The sequence below is a fragment of the Rhododendron vialii genome, chromosome 10a (assembly GCF_030253575.1).
Source record: "Rhododendron vialii isolate Sample 1 chromosome 10a, ASM3025357v1".
Taxonomy (NCBI): domain Eukaryota; kingdom Viridiplantae; phylum Streptophyta; class Magnoliopsida; order Ericales; family Ericaceae; genus Rhododendron; species Rhododendron vialii.
The window spans coordinates 30,078,188-30,099,770 of record NC_080566.1 but is presented as its reverse complement, the minus strand read 5'-3'; the positions used below and the strand labels follow the sequence as shown (position 1 = coordinate 30,099,770).

Genomic DNA, 21,583 nt, shown 5'->3' with positions numbered 1-21,583 from the left:
GAGAGAAAGCATTGGGGTGAGAGGAGAGAGAGTTTCAATCCGAACTGTCTAAAAATATATTGGACGGCCCAAATGTGCCGAGCAAGTACCATGTGGGATATACCCGACCGGCACCAAAAAATTTCTCGACTTATCTAAAACAGTGGGTGTACAGTGTAGGAGCCGCAACCCAAAAACTCGGATTTGGAAAGAAAAAGGAGAAAGAAAGTGTTGGGGTGAGAGGAGAGAGAGTTTCAATCCGAGCCATTCAAAAGTGTATTGGATGGCCCAGATGTGCCGCGCAGGTATCACGTGGGATATACCTGACTAACACCGAAAAATTTCTGGACTTATCTGAAACAGTGGGTGTACAGTGCAGCAGCCGCAACCCAGAAACCAGAGGGGGGTGTGGGGAGTAGTGATCTTAATTATGACTACGATGAAGGGATGGGAGACAAAGAAAAGGGAATATTTTTTCAAGAAAGATAAGGTTATGTTGAATGATCCAACGTAATCATGTAAAGATAATCATCTAAGCGGGCTGTCAATCAAAGAGCCACAAAGAGTGGCCAATTGTTTGCCAAATAGCAAATATCCACTTCATTCTGTCTGCATTATGATAAACTTATGCGCCCTGCCCTTTGATTGGGCGCCAGACTACTAATACAGAGGCTAGTAATAATCAACATCATCCATCGGATCGGAACTTACGAGTGATAGCAAATGGGGCATTGTATATTTAATTGGTTTCATTTCAATCAGATATTCGATCTCTCTACCAACAATTACTGCACGTAAAAGACAAAAAAAGTGGTCACAACGTGTGGAGCTACAACTACGGAAACAACGCGCACCATATTGCTGGGCCTTTTTTCCATAAAGGGGAATTTTTATTCACTAGAGTTAAAAGTATAAAAACCTTTGTAAGGATACAGGATGAGCAACATAGCCGTGGATTGACTAATTAAGCGCCAGGAAAAAAGACAGAGAAATAGTAGTTGGTAAGGAGCCAACCACCACAGTATCCCGAAACAACCTACACAAATCAGCAGCCCGAGGGGCGTTTTTGCGGATAAAAAAAGAAGAAGAAGAAAACCCTACACAAATCAGCACGAAGAACAAAAATGACATCGAAACAGACCCGGACATAAGTTCAGCAGTCTTCTTCTTCTTCTTCATTTCAGACCCTTGACATCATCCAGATTCCAAACACTTATGAAATCCTTGGCAGAATACTCGTAACCCAAGTGCTACAAAAAGGACAGCTATAAACACAGGCAGATGCAGAAGGCTATTAGAAAGGGAATGTATATACAGCAGCTTCACTCACCTGCTCTCCAATATCAACTTAAGGTGAACTTTAAGAACTATGAGGGAGTTATCGAAGTCCGGCTAAAGAAATCAGCACCATCCTCAACGTCATCAGTGTTGCTACTTCCGGATTGCGCAGTCAATATTCTGTAAACTCTTTTCGAGCAAACCTCGCCCAGTCTTCTATCGTCGCCGAGTAGTCCTTCTATTGTTAAGTCCTTGAGCAAAAATTCTTTCTCGTGCACCTGCCGATCTCAAAAAAATGATCTCAGTGAGAAACTAGAAAGTGCTACTCATTATTACCGTATATGAAGCACCGACACCTCTAGAGGTCGACGTATCGCAGTGTCAAGATAATTTCCAAAGAAGCAGTCAACTCGGCATTACTTTTTAAGTTATCATGCTTGGTTTTTCTGAAATAGGCTCTGAGTACTTTAAATTGTCAAATTTTTAACAAGGGAAGGGCTTATAGAGCCAAGATGAGTCTTCTCTGAAATTAGGAAACATGAAATAGTATAGTAAAACAAATTCATCCTCGTGCCATGGAACATTCAAAGTAACATTTACTACTATTATTAACCACCAAATCATCTTCATATTCAGCAAAATAATATCATACACCAAGGTCAAGTAGCAATTTTCCTATATTTTGGTGTACATATCCTACTTTTTTTTCTTGTAGTAGTACCATTCAAAGTAGAAAAGGGAAAAAGGATTGTGCACACTAGAACACTACAAGCCCAACAATGACATGTGTGATGCATTCTAAAATAGAATAATTTTTGGTTAAATAGCTAAAATAGCATCATGTTAACCGATGGGAAAAAGACTTTAATGTCAATCACCAGTAGACAAAGTTTCTTTACGTACACATGAATGGATTATAAATGAAGTCAGTTCTGTCATATCGCTCACCGATTTGTTTGGATCCATGTAAACATTCAGGAGGGATCTCATTGTAGGGTATTTCTTCCGGATAGCAAGTGCGAATCGTGGTTGTACCTTTGGGATTGCAATCAGCGCTTTTAACCTGAAGAATAAAAGCAACATCAAGAACAAATGATTCTCCACAATGTCATAGATTAAGGCATCAAAGCCTATCCAATGTCAACCCATGAGGAACCCAATTTTCTGTCCCTCAAAAATTATTACAATCCTATTATAGTGCAGCTATTATCAATAGCCAGCTTAGACATCGTAGACTGAAGTGCAAACACAGAAGTTACAGAATTTCAACAATTTGACGAAAACAAATTCAGCAGAACTATAAATAAGTACACCACATTCTCCAGTGACAAATTAGAAATCTCATTCAAATAACAATAAATGTAAGCAGGTCAAGGACAGACCTTGGGAGTGTCAAATTTGCCGAATTTTCATGTCAACCAGACAAAGATCATCATAATGGCAATTTAAGTGTCACAACCCTCAGGCCAACCAGTCATGTTCTCTTATGCCTCGAAGCTCCATTCTTTGCCAAGAACAAAGAATTCAAGAGAAAAAAAATTGGGGTATCAATATCAGAAAATTGTGATGTGGGGTTGTACCCTTCGATTTGTATCTGGTTTTCGTTCAGCAATTAAATGAAGAATGAGCAAGAGGTTGAGACATTGCATGATGGCAGGTACTATCCCGATCGTGGAGCCTTGTGCACCGAGTAAGACAACTCTTTTAGCTAAGAAACGAAATGTTAATTTTTTTCTACTTCAGGTTCCTTAAGTGTATATGCACTGATGTACATGTGGAGTGGGGAATTTTGACATGAAAATGATGGCCAGATACATTTAAATTTACTCGCTAGTAATGTAATTTAAGGTCAAAATCTTCGATGAAAACCTCAAACCTCTATGGCAGCTCAGTCCAGCAAAATGACTGCAGAACTAATTCTTCCAGGTGGAAGAAGCAAGACATTATTAGCTTTAAACAAAGACCGCCCACCATGTTAGTACCATTCATGGGTGTTTGGAAGGGCTAGGTTCGGCACAAACCGAACCTTTTGTTGCTAATTGTACAAAGTTTCTATCCTCAAACTCGAACCCACTAAGGCCACAACCTAAAGGATGGTACACCAAGTTTTTTACCACTTGAATAATGGCAACCGAAAAAAGGAAAAAGGCAGCCAATTGTTACAAACAAGGTCAAAGCTCACCGAATCATGCCTATTTCTTACATTCACAGGGGATACCTAAGCATCTAGTTGTTCCATAAATGAAGAGCAATTGAAGGGAGAACTTCTTCATTAAAAATGACATTGTCTCTCGAGTAGGTACAAGCACCATATAACTGGGAGAAAGAGTTAAGTAGGGGAATGGAACACAAATATCAGTTTACAAAGCTCAAGAGGTAAGGAAAGAAAGAAAAATAAGTATAACCATCCAAGCACAGCATACATGTCCAGCAATAACGGCAAAGCCTAAGTCCTCTATCCAGCTAAATCAGATAAGGTGCCGTTCAAGTGAAAGGTGGTGATAAAAACCAAAGTACCACATTTCTGCATAACTTTTGTAGCAACAAGTTGTTGCTTGTAAAGCATAAAGTTCTTAAAGAACTAATATCTAAGCAAGTACTCACCACAAGTTCTTTTTGAATAGATCCTTGTCGATGCAGTCCTTGGGGATAAGGGAACCATTAGCATTTACAGATAACCGTGTTAACTTCTTTCTGCAATGCAAATAGTAAAAGAAAAGGAGAGGGCAGATTGGAAATTAGAAGAGCAATAGCATGGTACAAAGAGAACATGTTAAAAATTGATAGGTGTTCTTCATTCGGTCATGGCTAGACAAAAGGGCCACCCAGTGCACAAGGCTCCCGCTACTAACCCTGGAGAAGGGTTGGATGTACGCAGCCTTTACTCCAAAGTGCAGAGGCTTTCACTGGGATTCGAACCCGTGACCAACAGGCCACTATAAAATATCTGGAAATGAATTTGTTATGTTGCTCCTGTTGAATGAAATCCGTAAGCTTAACATGAAACAACAAAACCCTGCTTCTCTTCCACTGTGTCAAGGTAGTAACAACGCGAGAACAAGTAAAACTATTTTAAGGCTGAACTCCCTTAATGATTTTGTTGTTATGCCAGGTATGGTAAAGTAATCTAGTGTTGGTCTTACATAGATACAAGCATGGGTGAAGAAACTCATTAATTAAGCCTCGCCTTCGACAAAAATTTACCTGAATTGGAAAGGAATGATAGGAGGATAAAAAAGCAGCAACACACAGTAGGTATTTCCGTGATGAATAATAGGTTAGTTAATTGAATAACTCCTCCAAAATTAAGTTCTCAATTTTGGGCCCAATACGTATCGAACTCTAGAACTATCCCTCACATGTGATCGTCCCTCGCCCATGACTTTTGTAATTGCTTGTAAGTAACATGTTGGACACTTGAGACTTGAGTAAGGGAATGGGTTTGTGTCCGGTGTGTAGTACTAGTAACTATAGCTTAACTTTCTGTAGAAAGTAAGTCCACGAATAGGAGTTTACCCTATTAACTCTTTCATTACGCAGAAAAGAGAACAGATAAAAAAAAATCTGAATATCTGGCCATATCCCTGTGTCCTTGGACATGGGAGTTAGATGAATTTGATGAAACATACCTATATCCAACACCTGTAACTGAGTCCACACCATAGCATGGAAACGCACACTGAACAGAATAGAGTAGAATCCAGAGAAGCAAACACAAAACTGAATACAAACTTAGACTTGAATCCAAGACCTATTAGACTGAAACATCCAAAACCAGTCTTGTAGCGTTGAAATATAACCGAAGGAAATAGAATCCAGAGAGAAATAGAAAAACTGAATACAAGACCTAAAACAAACAAATATCCATCACCACAAAAAAAACGTACTCATTTTTGTAAATTTAGCAGCTAAGAAATGGTTCCACCATCATATATCCAGTCTTCCATCATTTTGTCTAAGAGACCTCAAAACAACCACTAATTTTACCCTCGAGGACAAATGTATGTACCTACGAAGATCTAATTTTTAATCTACCAAAAGAAATGAAAAGGTCGAAAAGTTGTGTTCCAGCAGGATATTTTAGCTCTTTTTTTTTTTTTTTTTCTTTTCGGCTCAGCAAGGACATTTTAGCCTTAAATTGCTAAAAGTTGACCAGTAGTACCTGAATCGGCAAGAGGCCAAGCTGCAAGTCAACCCAACAACATGTTCAGCTAATTCAGCTTCGTCTATGCACTGCCTTGAATGTACCCTAACAGAATGAGTGGTTAATTTCGCAAGCACCTGCAAGAAAAATGAATTTCACATTTCAGAGTAAATACAAATGTGAATATAACATTCATCCAGTAACAGCTAGCTAGTAGGCATTTCTCAAACATTTGTTCAAAATAAATTAATTATCCAAACCTCTTCAACAGGGGGGCGTCTCCAACTGCTACACTTATCAGGGTTCTTGTACTGTTCTTGTTCCCTATGGCATGACAAATTACATGTTTAAAATGGTTTCAGTATACATAATCACCAATTAAATATAGATGGAGTACATTCAGTAGCCATAACCCTTTTCATGGGAAGTGGAAGTTCAGCGTTGAAGTTTTCGTCCATGGGGCCAACCCAGAAATGTGGGAGAGAGGAACTGCAAAAATTCCTGGGGACAACTTATATTTTGCCCGTCTTTTGCTACTTAGCAATCTAATTTCAAGAGTTCAGAAAACACTAAAAATAATAACTTTAGCCACAGGATGGTTCTGACATATCATCATTTCAATGCCAGCACTATGCTGACATCTTGAATTTGAAAAGGAATTGAAGAAAGGCAAGGGGAAGATAATAAAGCAAATGATTCTCTTTTCTTGGTTGGGCAATAAGAGGTCAATAAATAGACGTTTGTCCACTCCAATTTTACAATAAATACACATTCGTACATTGTTAAAGCATCCAACTCAAAACCAATTGACAATAAGGGAAGAGGCCGCACAGGCTCATATATACTACTCCGACACTCCCCCGCTAGTGTGACCCCCGACTCGTACGTGGAGTGATCAACAAAGGCCCCAGACCACACAGATCACAACGAAACAAAGTGCAACTATGGCACAAACAAAGGGGAAAAAGCCTTTGAAAACCTATCTTTGATATCATGTTAAAGCGTCCAACTCAAAACCAATTGGCAATGAGGGGAGAGGCTGCTCAAGCTCATACATACTAGTTTTCAAGGTGATAATTAACCGATGTGGTACAAATCCAACATACATGAATAGCTATCTGTCAAAAAAATCCAACGTTTTGTTTAGTTACTCGTACGAACTTTCTATAGGTAGTTTAATTTTCATTCCCTAACAAATGAAATATCTTCCCATAACATAAAGAGAATGGGCATATGGACATAACATAAAGAGTGTTCTAAAAGTCGCTAAAAACTAGTCGGCCGGAAGAGGGGTGCCTAGTGCCTGCCGCCTAGAGGCCAACTAGTTGGCGCCTAAGCCAATTTTTATCTAGGCTTTGGACCCACGCCTAACGCCAAGGTGCTGACTAGTTGGCCCCTAGAACGATTTTAGAACAGAAGAATGGGCGAACGTTTTATAATTGGTGTTTACAAACCAGGAAGACATTGCACAAGCTTCTCATAGGTGGGAATGTTCCAGGGCGGAAAACTGCCACAATGTAATGCATGAAGAATTCTACAACTGCCCAACTAAATTCTGAACCGCACCACAACTCATCAATCATCTCCTATGATTGGATATCATTACTCATCTAACCTCTATTGCCTTCAGGTTGAACTCTAATGGGAAGACTCGAGGATTCTAAACTAGCAGGTTATTTCTCAGGTCAATGGAAAAAATATTTTATAAATCTGTTTTAAGGGGAAGACTACTTAAGTAAACAAATTTATAGAAGCAGGCATATAGAATTAGTGTTCTACAATAGCCACTCAGAGCAAAGCTGAATCAGATTATCCATGCAATAACAGCAAGATGAGAAAAAAACACCCTCCAGCTCAGGTCCAACTTTGACCCACAATTGGAATCTTTTCTGTACTGGTCTTGATCAAATACATATGTTGAGCTAATACACAAGAAAGCAACTTGTATATACATAATAATAGACTGTTCAAGGCACAGAAACAACAACCACACATACAAGGGAACCAAAACCTGAAGAATGGAAACCAAAAAGAACACAAGGGCCAATATCCAACTAAATTTTTGCATTCCACAACTTAGGATTGCAAGGAAGAGGATGACTTTGATGAACAGTAACATTTCAAATCAGCACTGGGATGCAAGGCAATTGTCATGAGCTGCGAGTTTGACTATGGTCTTACTCGTAACTCTTATCAAGTGGGGTTGGGCACAAGAGCTAAGGCGCTGTGCAAGATATGGGGTTGTTGGCTCACTAGCAGTGACTAGTGGTATTTTCGTAAACATTGAGAACTCAGCAATGGAGGGGCATGGGTATTGTTACAAGAATTTTCTAACGGATTAGAGGTCGTTAATATAACACATCAACTGACAGCGCACGATTCGTTCTTTCAGATATTGATTAAATTTTCGAAGGGCCATTATGACTCCACAAAAATGGTTGATGTTTCCTCCGATCACTTTAGAAATGGCTCATTATACCATATCAACTAACGGTGCGTGTTCAATTTCCCAAGGGGCATGGGTACCTTTACGAGAATTTTCTAACATACTAGAGGGCATTAATAAACCATACCAACAAACGGTGCGTGAATCGGCCATCGATTGAGTTTTCTAAGGGCCATTATGACTCCACAAAAATCACACAAGTAACACATCCCATGGCAACCAATCATTTTCTTTTCTTGCATCATTTTTTTGTGAAGAGGAACCACTAAAAGGCAGGGCCATTGTAGACCCCTGGTCTAATTGATTCTCATTATAGCTACTCCAAGCAACTTCCACCTAGCTCCAAGCACATCTCGTCCTATGCACCCCCCATTCTCCAGGTTCAAGGCCACGGGCAGACAAGCTTGAAACATTATAATTCAACCTACGGAACCCAACAAGTAGATATTTTCTTCCTGGCCCTTCAAACAAACATGTGTCCTGGTGGTGGATGCATAGTATGGTACTATGGTAGGTAAGGAGCAAAAGCATGATAGGCTGCATTGACTCAGCAAAGACAAGTACACCATCTCAGAGTAGTCCCCATAGAAGGAATTTAATTAATTACAGTTGCACCTTATATCATGGAGCTGGTTAACCATGATGTTGATACATCATAGATTTAGGGAAAAACTCAAATTTCCAGTAAATTTGTGCTCATTTATATGGCTCCAAGGGAATGTTAATTTCAGACCCAATACAATCAGTCACAGACTCACAAGCAAATAATAGTTAACATGATACTTCTAATCATCAGTGTTGTTAGATGTCATTATAGGCTGGTGCACCACAAGAACACTAGCATTCGAGTGTTGAAAAATAATACTCCCTCCGTCCCCAATTGTTGGTACATTTTGGAGTTTTGAGCTTGTTAAGGGAAACATTATCGTTGTACTTTTTATACTTTGCTAAATCCTAATTACCCTTAAGTATAAGGATCATCATCGTTGCTTTATTGTTATTAATAATCTTAAAAGCAAAGGGTAACAAAGTACACTCATAATTTTTTGTCATTGCTTTTAGAAGAGGCCGCCTGTTTCTTTCCCCGACTCTCGTTCCCAAGGGGATCGAGCTTGGAGAATGGGCTATTCATTAGAATATAGATGGTGAGACTCTTTATGTATGATTTTCCATTCATTCGGACTTTGAACTAACCTTAGGTTGACTCCCTACTCGCCCACGACGGAATTCAAGGACAGTTTCAAGCAGCTTCTTCGGGCTGGCATAAAAAAGAAGATTCTAAATCTTGTTGGGACAGCAAAAAAGTGTATAAAGGGACTAACACTTTGGGGCGAAGGGAGTAATTGTTTACCATCTCTACTTATTCCATAGAATCCATACGTTTTTACCCTTTTAAGAAAAAGGAAACAAGCCATTTGAAAATCCCATAATACACAATGTATGGGTGAGAAAAGAAGATAGCGAGTTACGTTTGAAAAAACGGAAAAAAAAAAAAAAAAGAAGAAGAAGAAGAACTTGAGGCAGGTGTACACATTTGAACTTCACCATTTTAGGTTTTTATTTTGCTTGCTTAATTATAAACTTTAAAATAGAATCTGGAAGTAATAAACAAGAAAAGGATGGAACAAGGGATATTCATATGAAATTACATATTAAGTTTAAGCAGCCAAATTACATATTAAGTTTAAGCAGCCAGAATCACAACTTCGAGTAAATGAACGAAAAAAGACTAAAGAGTAGGTGTCAAACCTTTTATTGATATATGCCATTAGCCTATTTGTCACATAGCAAATAGTATGAGATGGATAACGGCTTCGAACACAGGAAACATGTTGCATGAGAGTTTCATTAATAACAAGGTTGCAAAACTCCTCAGCTTCAACGACAAGTAGTACATACGGAATGTCATCACTGTTGGAGGAAAGCTGCAATAAATAAGCAACAAGGTGAACATCCTTCCAAAGATACTCTGCACAACTTTCGCTCCTATGCTGTATCATATTGAAATAGGTGAGGTGTCTGGTGCATGTGTGTATGTTGAACTCATCTAATTGTCAAACTCAGGGACACCAGGACACTTCTAGATTTCATATTTTCTTAAATATACATTCTCTCTTGGGTTAATTATACAGTCAAGACTATATCTTACATGGTGTCACTCGCCAATTAAAAAAACAAGTGGGTTTAGGTGGACACCAATTGGGTTCCGCCACTAACACGTAGGAACCTCTAACATTGGATGAGCAGGGGCGGAGCTATGTTGGGGCCCGGGGGGGCCTGGCTCCCCAGCCCCGAGTTTCAAATTTTTTTTTTTTTATATATACCTGATTTTGAATATTATCGATAATTATTCATGTATAGGTACTTATAATCTTAATAATTTTGGTTTGATATGGTAAAAAATCGGTTATTTACATTCTCGTTTCTCATTTTCTTTCATAAATAAAAAATAAACACGTGACTATTGAAGTAGCCTAAAGGAAAAAGCAAAATGATTGGTATATTAACTGCTTTACGCTAGAATCATTTCAATGTACAAATTTAATGTATTGGAAAGCAAAAACTTTATGATATATTAAGTATACTGTGAGACCCGGTTCTTGTTCGAAACAAGAAAAGGTAAAACATAAAGAAAAGTTAGTTTTATGTGGGTTGTAAGTGATTTCCCTAAACTTTAGGGATGTAGTTGTAAAAAAAAGAAAAGAAAAGAAAACCAAAGTTTGGTGTGCTGGTGTGCATGTGGAAATATGCGGGAAAGATTAGTGTTTATAAAGATATATTCGTGTTCAAAGAACAGGTAAAGGAAAGAGAAATAAATGAAGAAAATTGAAAATATACCATCAAGGAACAAGTGTCCATGTGAGGTGTGCTCAGTGCTTTGCTTCCAGTACGTGTCTAATGGGAAAAAGGAGAAAAACATGCAAACTAAGGAGGAAAAGACTCTAGGGATGTAGTTGTAAAAAAAGAAAAGAAAACCAAAGTTTGGTGTGCTGGTGTGCACGTGGAAATATGCGGGAAAGGTTAGTGTATATAAAGATACATTCGGGGCGGTTGAGTATTCAAGTCGTTACAATTGAGATTTTAGGCTTGAGGTGCCTATGTTGATTTCGGCCTGAGGCGCCCATGTATGCTGGATTTGTAGTGTAAGGGCCCGAGGGGCCTAGGGTTGTAGTGTAAGGGCCCGAAGTCCAAGGTGTCTAAAAATGTGATGAGATTTTGGCCCGAGGTGTCGATGTCAATAAATGTTGTGTTACGGGATGAGTAAGGGCCCGAGGAGCCCATATATTGTTGTTAAATGCAAAGAGTCCGGTCCAAGGTGCCGATAGTTGGGCCCGAGGTGCCCAATGTTGTCATGAATGGGCCCACGGTGCCCAATTGTGCATAATTCACTATTTGGATTTCGGATGTGTTTGTTGATGTTGGTTTAAGATGAGCTAAAATTTTAAATTGCGTTTATAAGCATTTAGGAGGTATAGATTCAACAAAGTGAGTGAATTTCGGGGCGAAATTCTTAAATGAGGGGATAATTGTGAGACCCGGTTCTTGTTCGAAACAAGAAAAGGTAAAACATAAAGAAAAGTTAGTTTTATGTGGGTCGTAAGTGATTTCAATAAACTTTAGGTATGTAGTTGAAAAAAAGAAAAGAAACCCAAAGTTTGGTGTGCTAGTGCGCACGTGGAAATATGTGGGAAAGGTTAGTGTTTATAAAGATATATTCGTGTTCAAAGAAAAGTAAAGGAAAAACTAATGAAGAAAATTGAAAATATACCATCAAGGAACAAGTGTCTACGTGAGGTGTGCTCGGTGCTTTGCTTACAGTACGCGTCAATGGGAAAAAGGAGAAAAAAATGCGAACTAAGAAGGAAATGACTTTAAAAAGGAAGAGAGAAAAAAAAAGATTGGGGAGTGGTCTTGGACAGGGGAGGGTTCACTGTGATAGAACACAGAGGAGAGGAGAGGAGAGGTGAGTTAGACATGGGAAACAACGAGAAGAAGAGGAAGTCGTAAGCAGAAGAGAAGGGGGTGTTGGAAAGTGTATTTGTAAAATTATGTAAATATTTAAGGAGTTGGGATTGACTTATCAGCTATTGTTTGTTGTTTATATTGAGCTGGTGGCGGTCTATTCTCGATTTTATTGTCTTTGGTTGTGGTGCTTAAGGAGACGTGTCATTACATATACATTCGGAGAAAAAATATGTCTATTAAGCCGGCACCCTCGGATCAAAATCATGGCTCTGCCACTGTGGATGAGATTTTCTTTAGTGGGTGACATCATTGTTGAATAGCTTGATGATATACATCATTTGGCCCATTTCATAATGCTTAAGCTTTTGTGACAGTTGGTAACTAAACTATAACCACGTGGTATCATTCCATATACCCAATGGCGATGCTAGCGTATAACCTGTGTGGTCGGTTGACCCCACGGCAGAAAATTTATCTCCTACTATCATGCTTTATTTTTTTGTACCAATAGTGGATATACCATAAAAAAGGGCTGTGAACCCATGAGACAAGCTAGCACCAAATGACTCTCTCTCTCTCTCTAAAAACAAGGTACCATGTAAACTTCAGAGAGTTATTAACAACTTATGGTTTTTAATTTGGACAAATAACTATCCCGAAACAATATAATACTATGTAAATAGACATAATATATAACCTTTCAAAGTATTGCTAGGTGCCTAGGTTCTTAATTTAGGATCCATTTAGCTAAAACCTATGGTTCCTAATTTCATATTAGCGAGATTAATCTAAATTGACAGTATGAATATACACGTACACACAATATTTACAACTTTACTCTTCTACAAATAGACAGTAAGTGGTTAATTATTACATAATAATATTATATATTTGTATTTGTATATGATCCCATGTCCAAGAATTCCTGGAGTCGCCACTGCATATACCCAATGTTTCCTCCCCAAACTAACCTAGCCTCCCTTTCCCACCATCTCCAACTTCACTGACCACCACCGTAGCACATGCTCACCCTTATTTTCTTCCCACAACCACACTAAATACTAACATCTTCTCCTCCACTGCGCAAAACTTCTACCACCACAGCAAATCACTGTACATCCGTGAGCCAACCACTGCAGAGTCACACCACCACGTAAAACCCATTCATTGATTATGATCAATATTAAAGAGCCTTCCATTTGTCATGGACCTTTCAATACCATAGGAGAAGCATATCATTGAGTTCTCTATGAAATTCCTATGGAGACTTTTCCCAGTGCTCTATTACAGTGAAAGCGCGTCGTAATATAACCCTGGAGCAATGATAGAGTTCACTCTCCCCCACAAAGAAGTGATAAAGATAAAATTTTCTTGGTGCGAGGTGATTCTGTTGAAAATTGCACCCAGCATACAATGAAATGATGATAAATGTTGCAGATCTTCCACAAATCATGGAAACAACCTCAGGCACTGGTTACCTTGGAAATCTGATCAGGAACAGCCATATTCCACACTATAGATCTTTCAATTGGATTTGAAGTTATCCGATATGTAAGACCTTTCTCTGCAAATCTTGTAAGGAGGTGTCCTAAACTAAGGAATAAAGACTTAATCAGAACTGTACCAAATGTGGGAGTAACATGCATAAATCTACTTCAAACTGAACAAATATTCTAGAATGGACTTACCTCCAACTGACCCCAGTTCAACTACTTTAGCATCAACATTGGCCACAATGGAATTTAAAGCAAACTTTCCCTTCTCCCACTTTTGTTTTTCCTTTTCTAATTTTTTGAGCTCTGCAGCCTCAGCCTTCATGGCTGCTTTTTGCAACTTCTCTCTCTGCATAGAACACATCAATAAGTTTAAACATCTGAAAAGTCAGTTAACCCAAATGCAAATGGGACAGTACGAGACTTACTTCTTTGAGTTGGTTTTTTTCTTCCTTCAACCGAAATCTTTTGAGCTCAGCCTCAGCCTTCATGGCTTCTTTTTGCAACTTCTCTCTCTGTATAGTACACATCCATAAGTTTAAACATCTGAAAACTATATTATTCCACAAGCAAATCGACCAATTGAAAGACTAACTTCTCTGAGTTGGTCTTTTTCTTCCTTCAACCGGAGTCTTGCAGCCTCAGCCTTCATGGCTGCTTTTTGGAACTTCTCTCTCTGTATAGTATACATCCATATGTTTTAAACATCTGAAATGAAGAAAATCCAAATGCAAATCGAACAATTAAAAACTAACTTCTCTGAGTTGTTTTTTTCCTTCCTTCAACCGAAGTTGGTTGAGCTCAGCCTCAGCCTTTGCCTTCATGGCTTCTTTTTGCAACTTCTCTCTCTGTATAGTATGCATTCATAAGTCTAAGCATCTGAAAACTAAGTCAATACAAATGCACAAACAAATAAAAGACTAACTTCTCTGAGTTGGTTGTTTTCTTCCTTCAACCGAAGTTTTGCAGCCTCAGCCTTCATGGCTTCTTTTTGCAACTTCTCTCTCTGTATAGTATATATCCATAAGTTTAAACAACTGAAAACTAAGTTAATCCAAATGCAAATCGAACAAAAAAAGGACTAACTTCTCTAAGTTGGTTATTTTCTTCCTTCAACCGAACTCTTGCAGCCTCAACCTTCATGGCTGCTTTTCGCAACTTCTCTCTCTGTACATAGTATACATCCTTTATAAACAACTGAAAACTTAGTTAATCCAAATGCAAATCGAACAATTAAAAGACTAACTTCTCTGAGTTGTTCTTTTCCTTCCTTGGTTTTCTTCCTTTTTTTGTTTCCGTCATCGCCATCATTTTCCTTATTTGCATTGACCTTACTTCTACTTTTCCGCTTCAAGATGTTCTCCGATGGCTCCGGTCTGTCAATCTCTTCATCAGGAGCATCATTTGCCTAAACCAATTTCCTCACAATATAAACATGAATAGAACAAAATATGAAATATGAACAATGGTAATACAGTCTGTTTTTTTTCTTTAACACTCTGATTAAAGAATCTCTCAAAATAGGAGTATCTCGAGAGTGAAATCATAACAAAATGACACAAAAAAGCAGCCATAGGATGACAAACTCAATCAAATACCTGAACAACTTTTTCCATAATGCAGGGCACAAACATTATTATTGCATAAAACATGTAAGAGCAATGCTTCACATACCAAAATATCGTAATAAGGACAAAAAATCACAGCTCTATTTGCTGGGAATTGTGTCCTGCAATATGTCTATTTTGTGAGATCATAGAATGGTAATCCAAAAACTAGTCTCACACATCAACCCTAGAGAAATAGTCATCCATAAGGAGTTACTCTAACTTTACAATTATTAATCTGATTCTGTTTTGCGCTCTCTAGAATGCTACTTTTTCTATCATTTCAGCTTTGGGGAACTTGGACAAATGCTGTCCATACCTATTTTGAGGACGGCTCAGCGCTTGGGAAGCTTACAAGTTACAGATTTAGTTTCTGAGTAGAAGAAAGGCCCTAAGATAAGTAAACGAAAAGGGGCAAACGTGCTCCTCCAACAAAGAGCTAATCTAACTATTCTAACATTACTAACATTCGCCAATCAAATATAAAATAAAATAAAATAACATTGTAAGTGAGGATCTTTGAAAATTTTGTTGCTAGAATCACCAGACTGTTTTCAAAGGCAATTCCAGGGGTTGCCTCAAGACGAGGCACAGAAAAAGTGTTCCTGGGCATTGGTTTTAAGATCCACAAAGGTGTTCGACCATCCGTTGAAGGCATATAGAGGCACAAGCTTTTTACGCCTTTCTTGCCTAGATTACAGAAGTGAATGCATCAGAAGAGTCGGTTCTTTTCTTTGTTTTTTTTAAGTGTAGATTCAGTTCATTATAAGTTGTTGGGGCTAACACTAACACGAAGAGTTTTCGCTCTTCTGCAAGACTAAGTGTGCTTTTAAAAGATGATTATGTATGCCTTAATATGCTTTTTTGTGACTTCTACCTACTATTTTCTTATTTTGTGAGGCACCTCTGTATAGCGCAACAACTATCCCCTCTTTTTACATTAATTTTATTTTCTATAAATAAAAAGTAAAAACACCCAAGGCCTAAGCATCAACGCTTGAGGCTTACACCTCACCGCATGAGAGGTCAACAGCCTCGCCTTGCGCTTTTGCCTCTGAAAAGTTTGACTAGACATGCACTAAGTTCATGTTATAAGTGCTCGATTGAAAGCTAAGCCGTAGGAAGGTTCTTAGGTTTTATTAGAACTTATTAAGACATGAGACTACAACAGGGTTCAGACTAATAATCGAAGAAGCACATGTACAGGTGCAGGTACAATACGGGACCGTTTGTATGACAAAAACTAAAGAATTTAGGGCACAGGTATGTCTATAACAAATGTATCTATAATATAGAGCATTGTATTACACATAATAATTGCACGTCAAATAGAGATACTAGCTAAATGACTTCGGTAATTAAGAATCCAACATCAAATAACCGTTAATGCCAACATTAAGGCCCAAATCAAAGGTCAGTGCCATCATACTAGAGAACCTATGGACCGATATCTTTATCCTATATTCATGCTAAGCATAGAAACATGAAGTCTAATCAAATTAACTTCATTTTTGTAACAGGAACTGCTTGCTATATATTGCAGTACTTACGGGGTACGGCAAAAGTTATAAGAAAAAATTTCAGTATGTTTTTCATGTTCCCGGCACGTATATTGAAGTACCATGCCAAGTACCGGTATCCAGTAAGTTATGGGTACACATGCATTGCAGAGAAGAGGAGAGGGGGAGAGAAACAGGGTTACTCTCATAAGGCTTGGCTTAATAAAATTACATAACATAGTTACAAAAGGCCACTTTTGAATTCCGTTGTCCCAATTCCTAACATGTTCAAATTCTCTTAACTCAAATTTTTAGCACAACTTCATTAACATCGAATTTTTTTTTTTTTTTGATATTTCTGATGCAGTAGAATTCAGGGTATTGTGTCATTTTAGCATCATCTAGCGGTAGGATTGTCTTGAGTCTATTAATAGGTGTGTAGGTGTCTTACTTGTTAGCTTTGATAGTTGAAGAACTATATTTTGAGAGCTCTAGCTCCTTGTATCTCGAATTGTAGGGATTTCTCTGTCTAACATATCCGTTCTAGATTTTGGTTTGCATTAATTTCAAACCAAACTTCATCTGTGACATTGATCCAGCCACAATAACAGTTCTGTTATCAGTATGCAAGAAGATAAGACTAACATAACAACAAATTATCATCACACCAGGAGGAAATACCTGGGTGCTGCCATCTTCAGAAGAGATTTGAAGAGAACTGTCCACAGACATTTGTGTTAAGTTCTCATGTGCTAATAAGCTTTCTTCTGTAACTTGCACAAAAAAACGTAAGTGAGGCGAGAGCTGATTCCAAATGATGGGTATGTTTCCACTGTGTGAAAAATTCATCAATAAAAGTTAGGTCACAACATGCCGAAAGTGCCGTGACAACACTTACCAGGGGAAGATTCAGAACCAACTAGACTTGAACTCATCTCTGAATCCGTTGCCACATCACAAGTACTACCTGAAGTATCACTCTGCTTCCAATTTTCATTCCCAGAACCATTTTCAGACTCGTTGTCAGACTCCAAACATACTAACCCGCAGATTCCTGACGATTATAAAAGCAGGTCCAGTATAATCATTAAATTCTTGAGCTAAAGAAACACAGACGCCCTGAAGAAAGCTAACATTTTAAGCCGTTGATATATTTAAAATACCAACTACACTCCAACGCAAACTGCTAATCGATAAAAACTTGAAACAGAGACACCAAAAAATTATACATTATTGAACAACAAAAATACATAGACCACAATCAAAATAGACATCTTATGCATGCTAAATTCACTGACTATTTTAGGGTTATGTATTTTTTTAGCAGCTAATTCATAAAAAAACTAGAAAAAGTGAACCCACTACGATTCAAAAGTTCAGCTCTAAAATGGATAACAGAGGTTGGGAGAACTAAGAAAATTAAGAACACAAGACTATATTTCCAGATAAAGGCTCAAATCATGGTTCCTCATTGGCTGCAAACCTCTAATTTTGGGATAATCAAAATCACAGCTAGGGTGATATTTAGTTCTTCCGTCCATTCTTATTTGTGCATTAGTTCTAGAGTATTTACGTAATTGCCTTAATTCATGACATAACAATATAACTATTGAGGTGGAAGAGCAGCTTATTAAGCTCTTAATTGGTTTCATATATTTCTTCTCTCTTCTTCCTTCTTCAAAAGAATCAAACCCCAACATTAGCTTTCAAACATTAACTTGGTGTAAGAGCCTCCAATACAACACTATACGGGCATCAACTGTACGGTGAGGGGGATGTGTTGACGCCATCATCAGTACGGTGATGTCAACACCCATACGGGCGTCAATGGTTGACAACTACATGGTTTCATTCCCCTCGATTAAGTGTTTACACAGCTTTAGTTGCACTGTGGCGCCATGGTTGATACCACCCCTCCACCACCACTACATGTGTTGACTTCAGTTTCTCGTCTGGTGGGCACCGCCGCCATTTCTCCACCACCACCACTGCTCCAAACATCTCTCCAGTCTCTACCACCTTCCACTGTTACAATCAAACCACCTCTTCACCATTACTAGCGGAAACCGTGGAGCCGGTGATGATGTTACAATCAAACCACCTCTTCACCATTACTGCACAACCACTTGCTAACATCATCACCGGCTCCACGGTTTCCGCCCCTTACCACCACCATTATCGTCATCAATCATCATCCTTCCACCACTATCACTACTGGTACAATCACCATCTGCCACCACAACCACTATTACTACCCTCTCTTCACCACATTACCACATGCAGTCACCACCACCCTTCCACCTCCGCCACAAACACTTGGTGACTTAGCAAACATAAAATAGAACAAATTTTATTTTAATATATACTACCTTTTGGAAAAGATAATCAGGAAAACAGAGGAAATTTTGTGTATCCCTCTTTGAAAGCTTTACTATAATCTTAGCTAGAAAATTTATGATAGTGCCTATCACTTACTATATATCATTGTATCTATATATATACCTTTATCATATTACAATCAACCAAAATTTAGTAAAACGGAAACATATCTCCAATTTTTATTACATATTTAAAGATAGGGATTTTGCTTGCTTTATCTAAAATTCATAGAAGTGAATAAGATGTGGGAACCATCATTTAATAATCCAACATTATAAAAAGTTTTCTTTTTAATTCTGAACATTCTCTCAATTTCAAAATAAAAACAAAAATTCTGAACATTGTCTTGACTAATGTGAAGAGATAATTCAGTATGAATTACTTCGAGTATTTTTAACTCACATTGAGCTTATCATATTTTAAGTCAAAATGTAAAGGTTAGTATGTGTACTTAGTGTTTACTATTGCATCACAACTTACCTTTTTTAAAAAATAAATACCTATTTACATATATAAATCTTTATGTAAAAACGATACAAATGACATTGATCTCTTGTTGACATGTAGCTAAATCTTACAATCAGAAATAAGTTTCCAACTCTTCTCCGGAGAATCTAGAAATAGGAAGAGACACTAAAAAGACAAGTACTTCACTTCTATTATTTTACCCCAAAAGTAGCAGTGGCAATGGTAAAGAAAACCTGATGCTTCTCTTAAACATTTGAGTAAATCTCTTTTTCCATCTTAATGAAGTATTTTGCTAACAAACATATTTTTAATGCTTTTGATATGTACATAACTAAAAACAAAGGGAGCAATGTAATCATTTTGCTATACCATTTTGTATATTATCTTGACTTTGAAGTTAAATATACTAGCATGTCATGAAGTTGAATATGCATCATAATAAAAATTCTTGTTGTAATGGGCATATCCTTATAAGGGGCCTAATTAGCGCGCGACTACGTCCCTAGTCTAAACTAAAATGCCAATATGTGGCAAATTCGAACCATTAGAACCACTAGTAAGTATCCCAATACAACTAAAAAATGGATATGAACAAGTCTTTACAATACAATCCAATTACCCAAACGGCCAAACTCACCTGAGAACTTTTGGGGATCAGATAAACCCTTGCTGTTGCGCTTCCCAATACCCGCTTTGGGACTCGAGAAATCGAGCATTGGGGTTTCGGCTACTATCGACGGCGTGGAGATGGGAACTGAAATGACATGCCATTACGGTAAAAATTAGAACCATTAACACCACTAATAGACATCCCAAACAACTAAAACAAGGTATATAAACAATCAAATCTTTGCAATCCAACCCAATTACCCAAACTCACCTGGGAACCTTTTGGGATCAGATAACTTCTTGCTATTGCGCTTCACAAAAGCCACATCAGGCTTCGAGAAATCGAGCATTGGGGTTTCAGCTACAATCGACTGCGTGGAGGTGGGAACCATCGCACCTGAGAACTTTAGGGGATCAAATAAACCCTTGCTTGTTCACTTTACAACAGGGATTCAAAACATTATTGGCACCACTAGTAGAGATCTAAAAACGCCTAAAACACAGGATATTAACATCAATTCTTTCTTTGATAACTCAGGTGTCCGAGACTCCGAGCCAGCTCCACTGTCCACTAGTGGGGCCCGATTCAACCCAGAGAAAAGCCGTATAGACTGGCCCCAAAGGAGTTGATAGAACCTGAGAGGTTTTGAACCTCATACCTTAGGAGGGAGCAAACTCTAAGTCTCAGGTCTTGACCATCAGGTTGACCCCTTGTGGTTATCAAAAATCAATTTTTAACAATACAACCCAATTACCTAGAGAACTTCTAAAACTTCTGGGGACAATAAACCCTTGCTATTGCAATTCACAATAGCCACATCGGACAAACCCTTGCTTGTGCACTTTACAACAGGGATTCGGAACATCATTAGCACCACCGGTAAATATCTCAAAACAACTAAAACACAGGATAATAACACCAGCTCCACCATCCACTAGCAGGGCCCAGTTCAACCCAGAGCAAAACTCTTTATGGACTGACCCAAAGGAGTTGATAGAACCTGAGAGGTTTTGAACCTCATATCTTAGGAGGGAGAAAACCCTGTGTCTCATGACCATCAGGTCGCCCCTTGTGGTTTCTAACAATCAATTCTTAACAACACAACGCAATTACCCAAACTCACCTGATAAACCTTTGCTTTTGCGCTTCACAACAGCCACGTCACGATTCGAGAACTCGATCATCGGGGTTTCGGCCACAATCGGCGACGGCGTGAAAATGGGGACGATCGCCTTCTTCGGGGTTGGATCGTCGTCGATGAGGAGAATCGCGGGGTTCGAAAAGTGTTCGATTCTTGGCCGTTTCGAGGTTGAGACGGCATTGTTTGGTGGTACTGTCATTTGCCACTTCCGTTGGGTTGGGACGGCATCGTTTTGCGGTTCGTCGTCGTCGTCATCGTCGGAGAGGATGTCTACGGTGATGGGCTGAGACATCTGTGTGTGTGTGTGTGTCTGTGAGAGAGAGAGAGAGAGAGACTGAGAGAGGCGAAGAAGAAGAACCGAAAGAGGGGTTAGGTTTTCCACTTCGAATGGGGGAATTAGCGCGGGAGGAATCTGAAATTGGGAGTGTTTGGGTACGGCGTAATTCTATCTTCGACGGGGCTGTCACTTGGTCCCGCTTTTACAGCCCCCTGGAGGGATGAGAAAAGGAAAGAAAAGGAAAGAAAAGAAAGAGGTGTTCTCTTTTATTAGTAGTGAGAAAAGAAAAGAAAGAG

The 21,583-nt window shown here is 38.5% G+C and overlaps 1 protein-coding gene across 7 annotated transcripts; it reads right to left on the bottom strand.

Annotated features, from left to right (window-relative positions):
- Positions 1-847: 847 nt before the first annotated feature.
- Positions 848-21,483, bottom strand: LOC131303256 (crossover junction endonuclease EME1A-like). 7 transcript variants are annotated; one of them, XM_058330031.1, is made up of 20 exons: positions 20,993-21,482; positions 20,140-20,265; positions 19,897-20,013; positions 17,311-17,466; positions 17,094-17,185; positions 14,553-14,714; positions 14,393-14,473; positions 14,232-14,312; positions 14,062-14,154; positions 13,902-13,982; positions 13,735-13,821; positions 13,502-13,655; positions 13,292-13,401; positions 9,597-9,772; positions 5,662-5,725; positions 5,420-5,538; positions 3,862-3,951; positions 2,206-2,320; positions 1,310-1,535; positions 848-1,229 (listed from the first exon to the last, which is right to left on the bottom strand). In XM_058330031.1, exons 1-19 carry the CDS (start codon positions 21,300-21,302, stop codon positions 1,347-1,349), a joined length of 2,403 nt encoding a protein of 800 aa, XP_058186014.1. In that variant the 5' UTR covers positions 21,303-21,482; the 3' UTR covers positions 848-1,229; positions 1,310-1,346. The 7 variants fall into 7 exon arrangements, with proteins under 7 accessions (XP_058186014.1, XP_058186018.1, XP_058186015.1 ...); XM_058330035.1 differs by having other exon boundaries at positions 848-1,535; positions 14,232-14,282; positions 14,444-14,473; positions 20,993-21,483; XM_058330032.1 differs by having other exon boundaries at positions 848-1,535.
- Positions 21,484-21,583: the final 100 nt, after the last annotated feature.

What these genes read in the sequence shown, in the direction of transcription:
- LOC131303256 (XM_058330032.1), bottom strand. Translation starts at nt 21,302, where the DNA reads ATGTCTCAGCCCATCACCGTAGACATCCTCTCCGACGATGACGACGAC. An exon ending in GAAAAGAACAACTCAGAGAA is followed by an intron (nt 14,474 to 14,552) that starts GTTAGTCTTTTA and finishes TACTATGTACAG; the next exon opens with AGAGAGAAGTTGCGAAAAGC. An exon ending in AAAATAACCAACTTAGAGAA is followed by an intron (nt 14,313 to 14,392) that starts GTTAGTCCTTTT and finishes TATACTATACAG; the next exon opens with AGAGAGAAGTTGCAAAAAGA.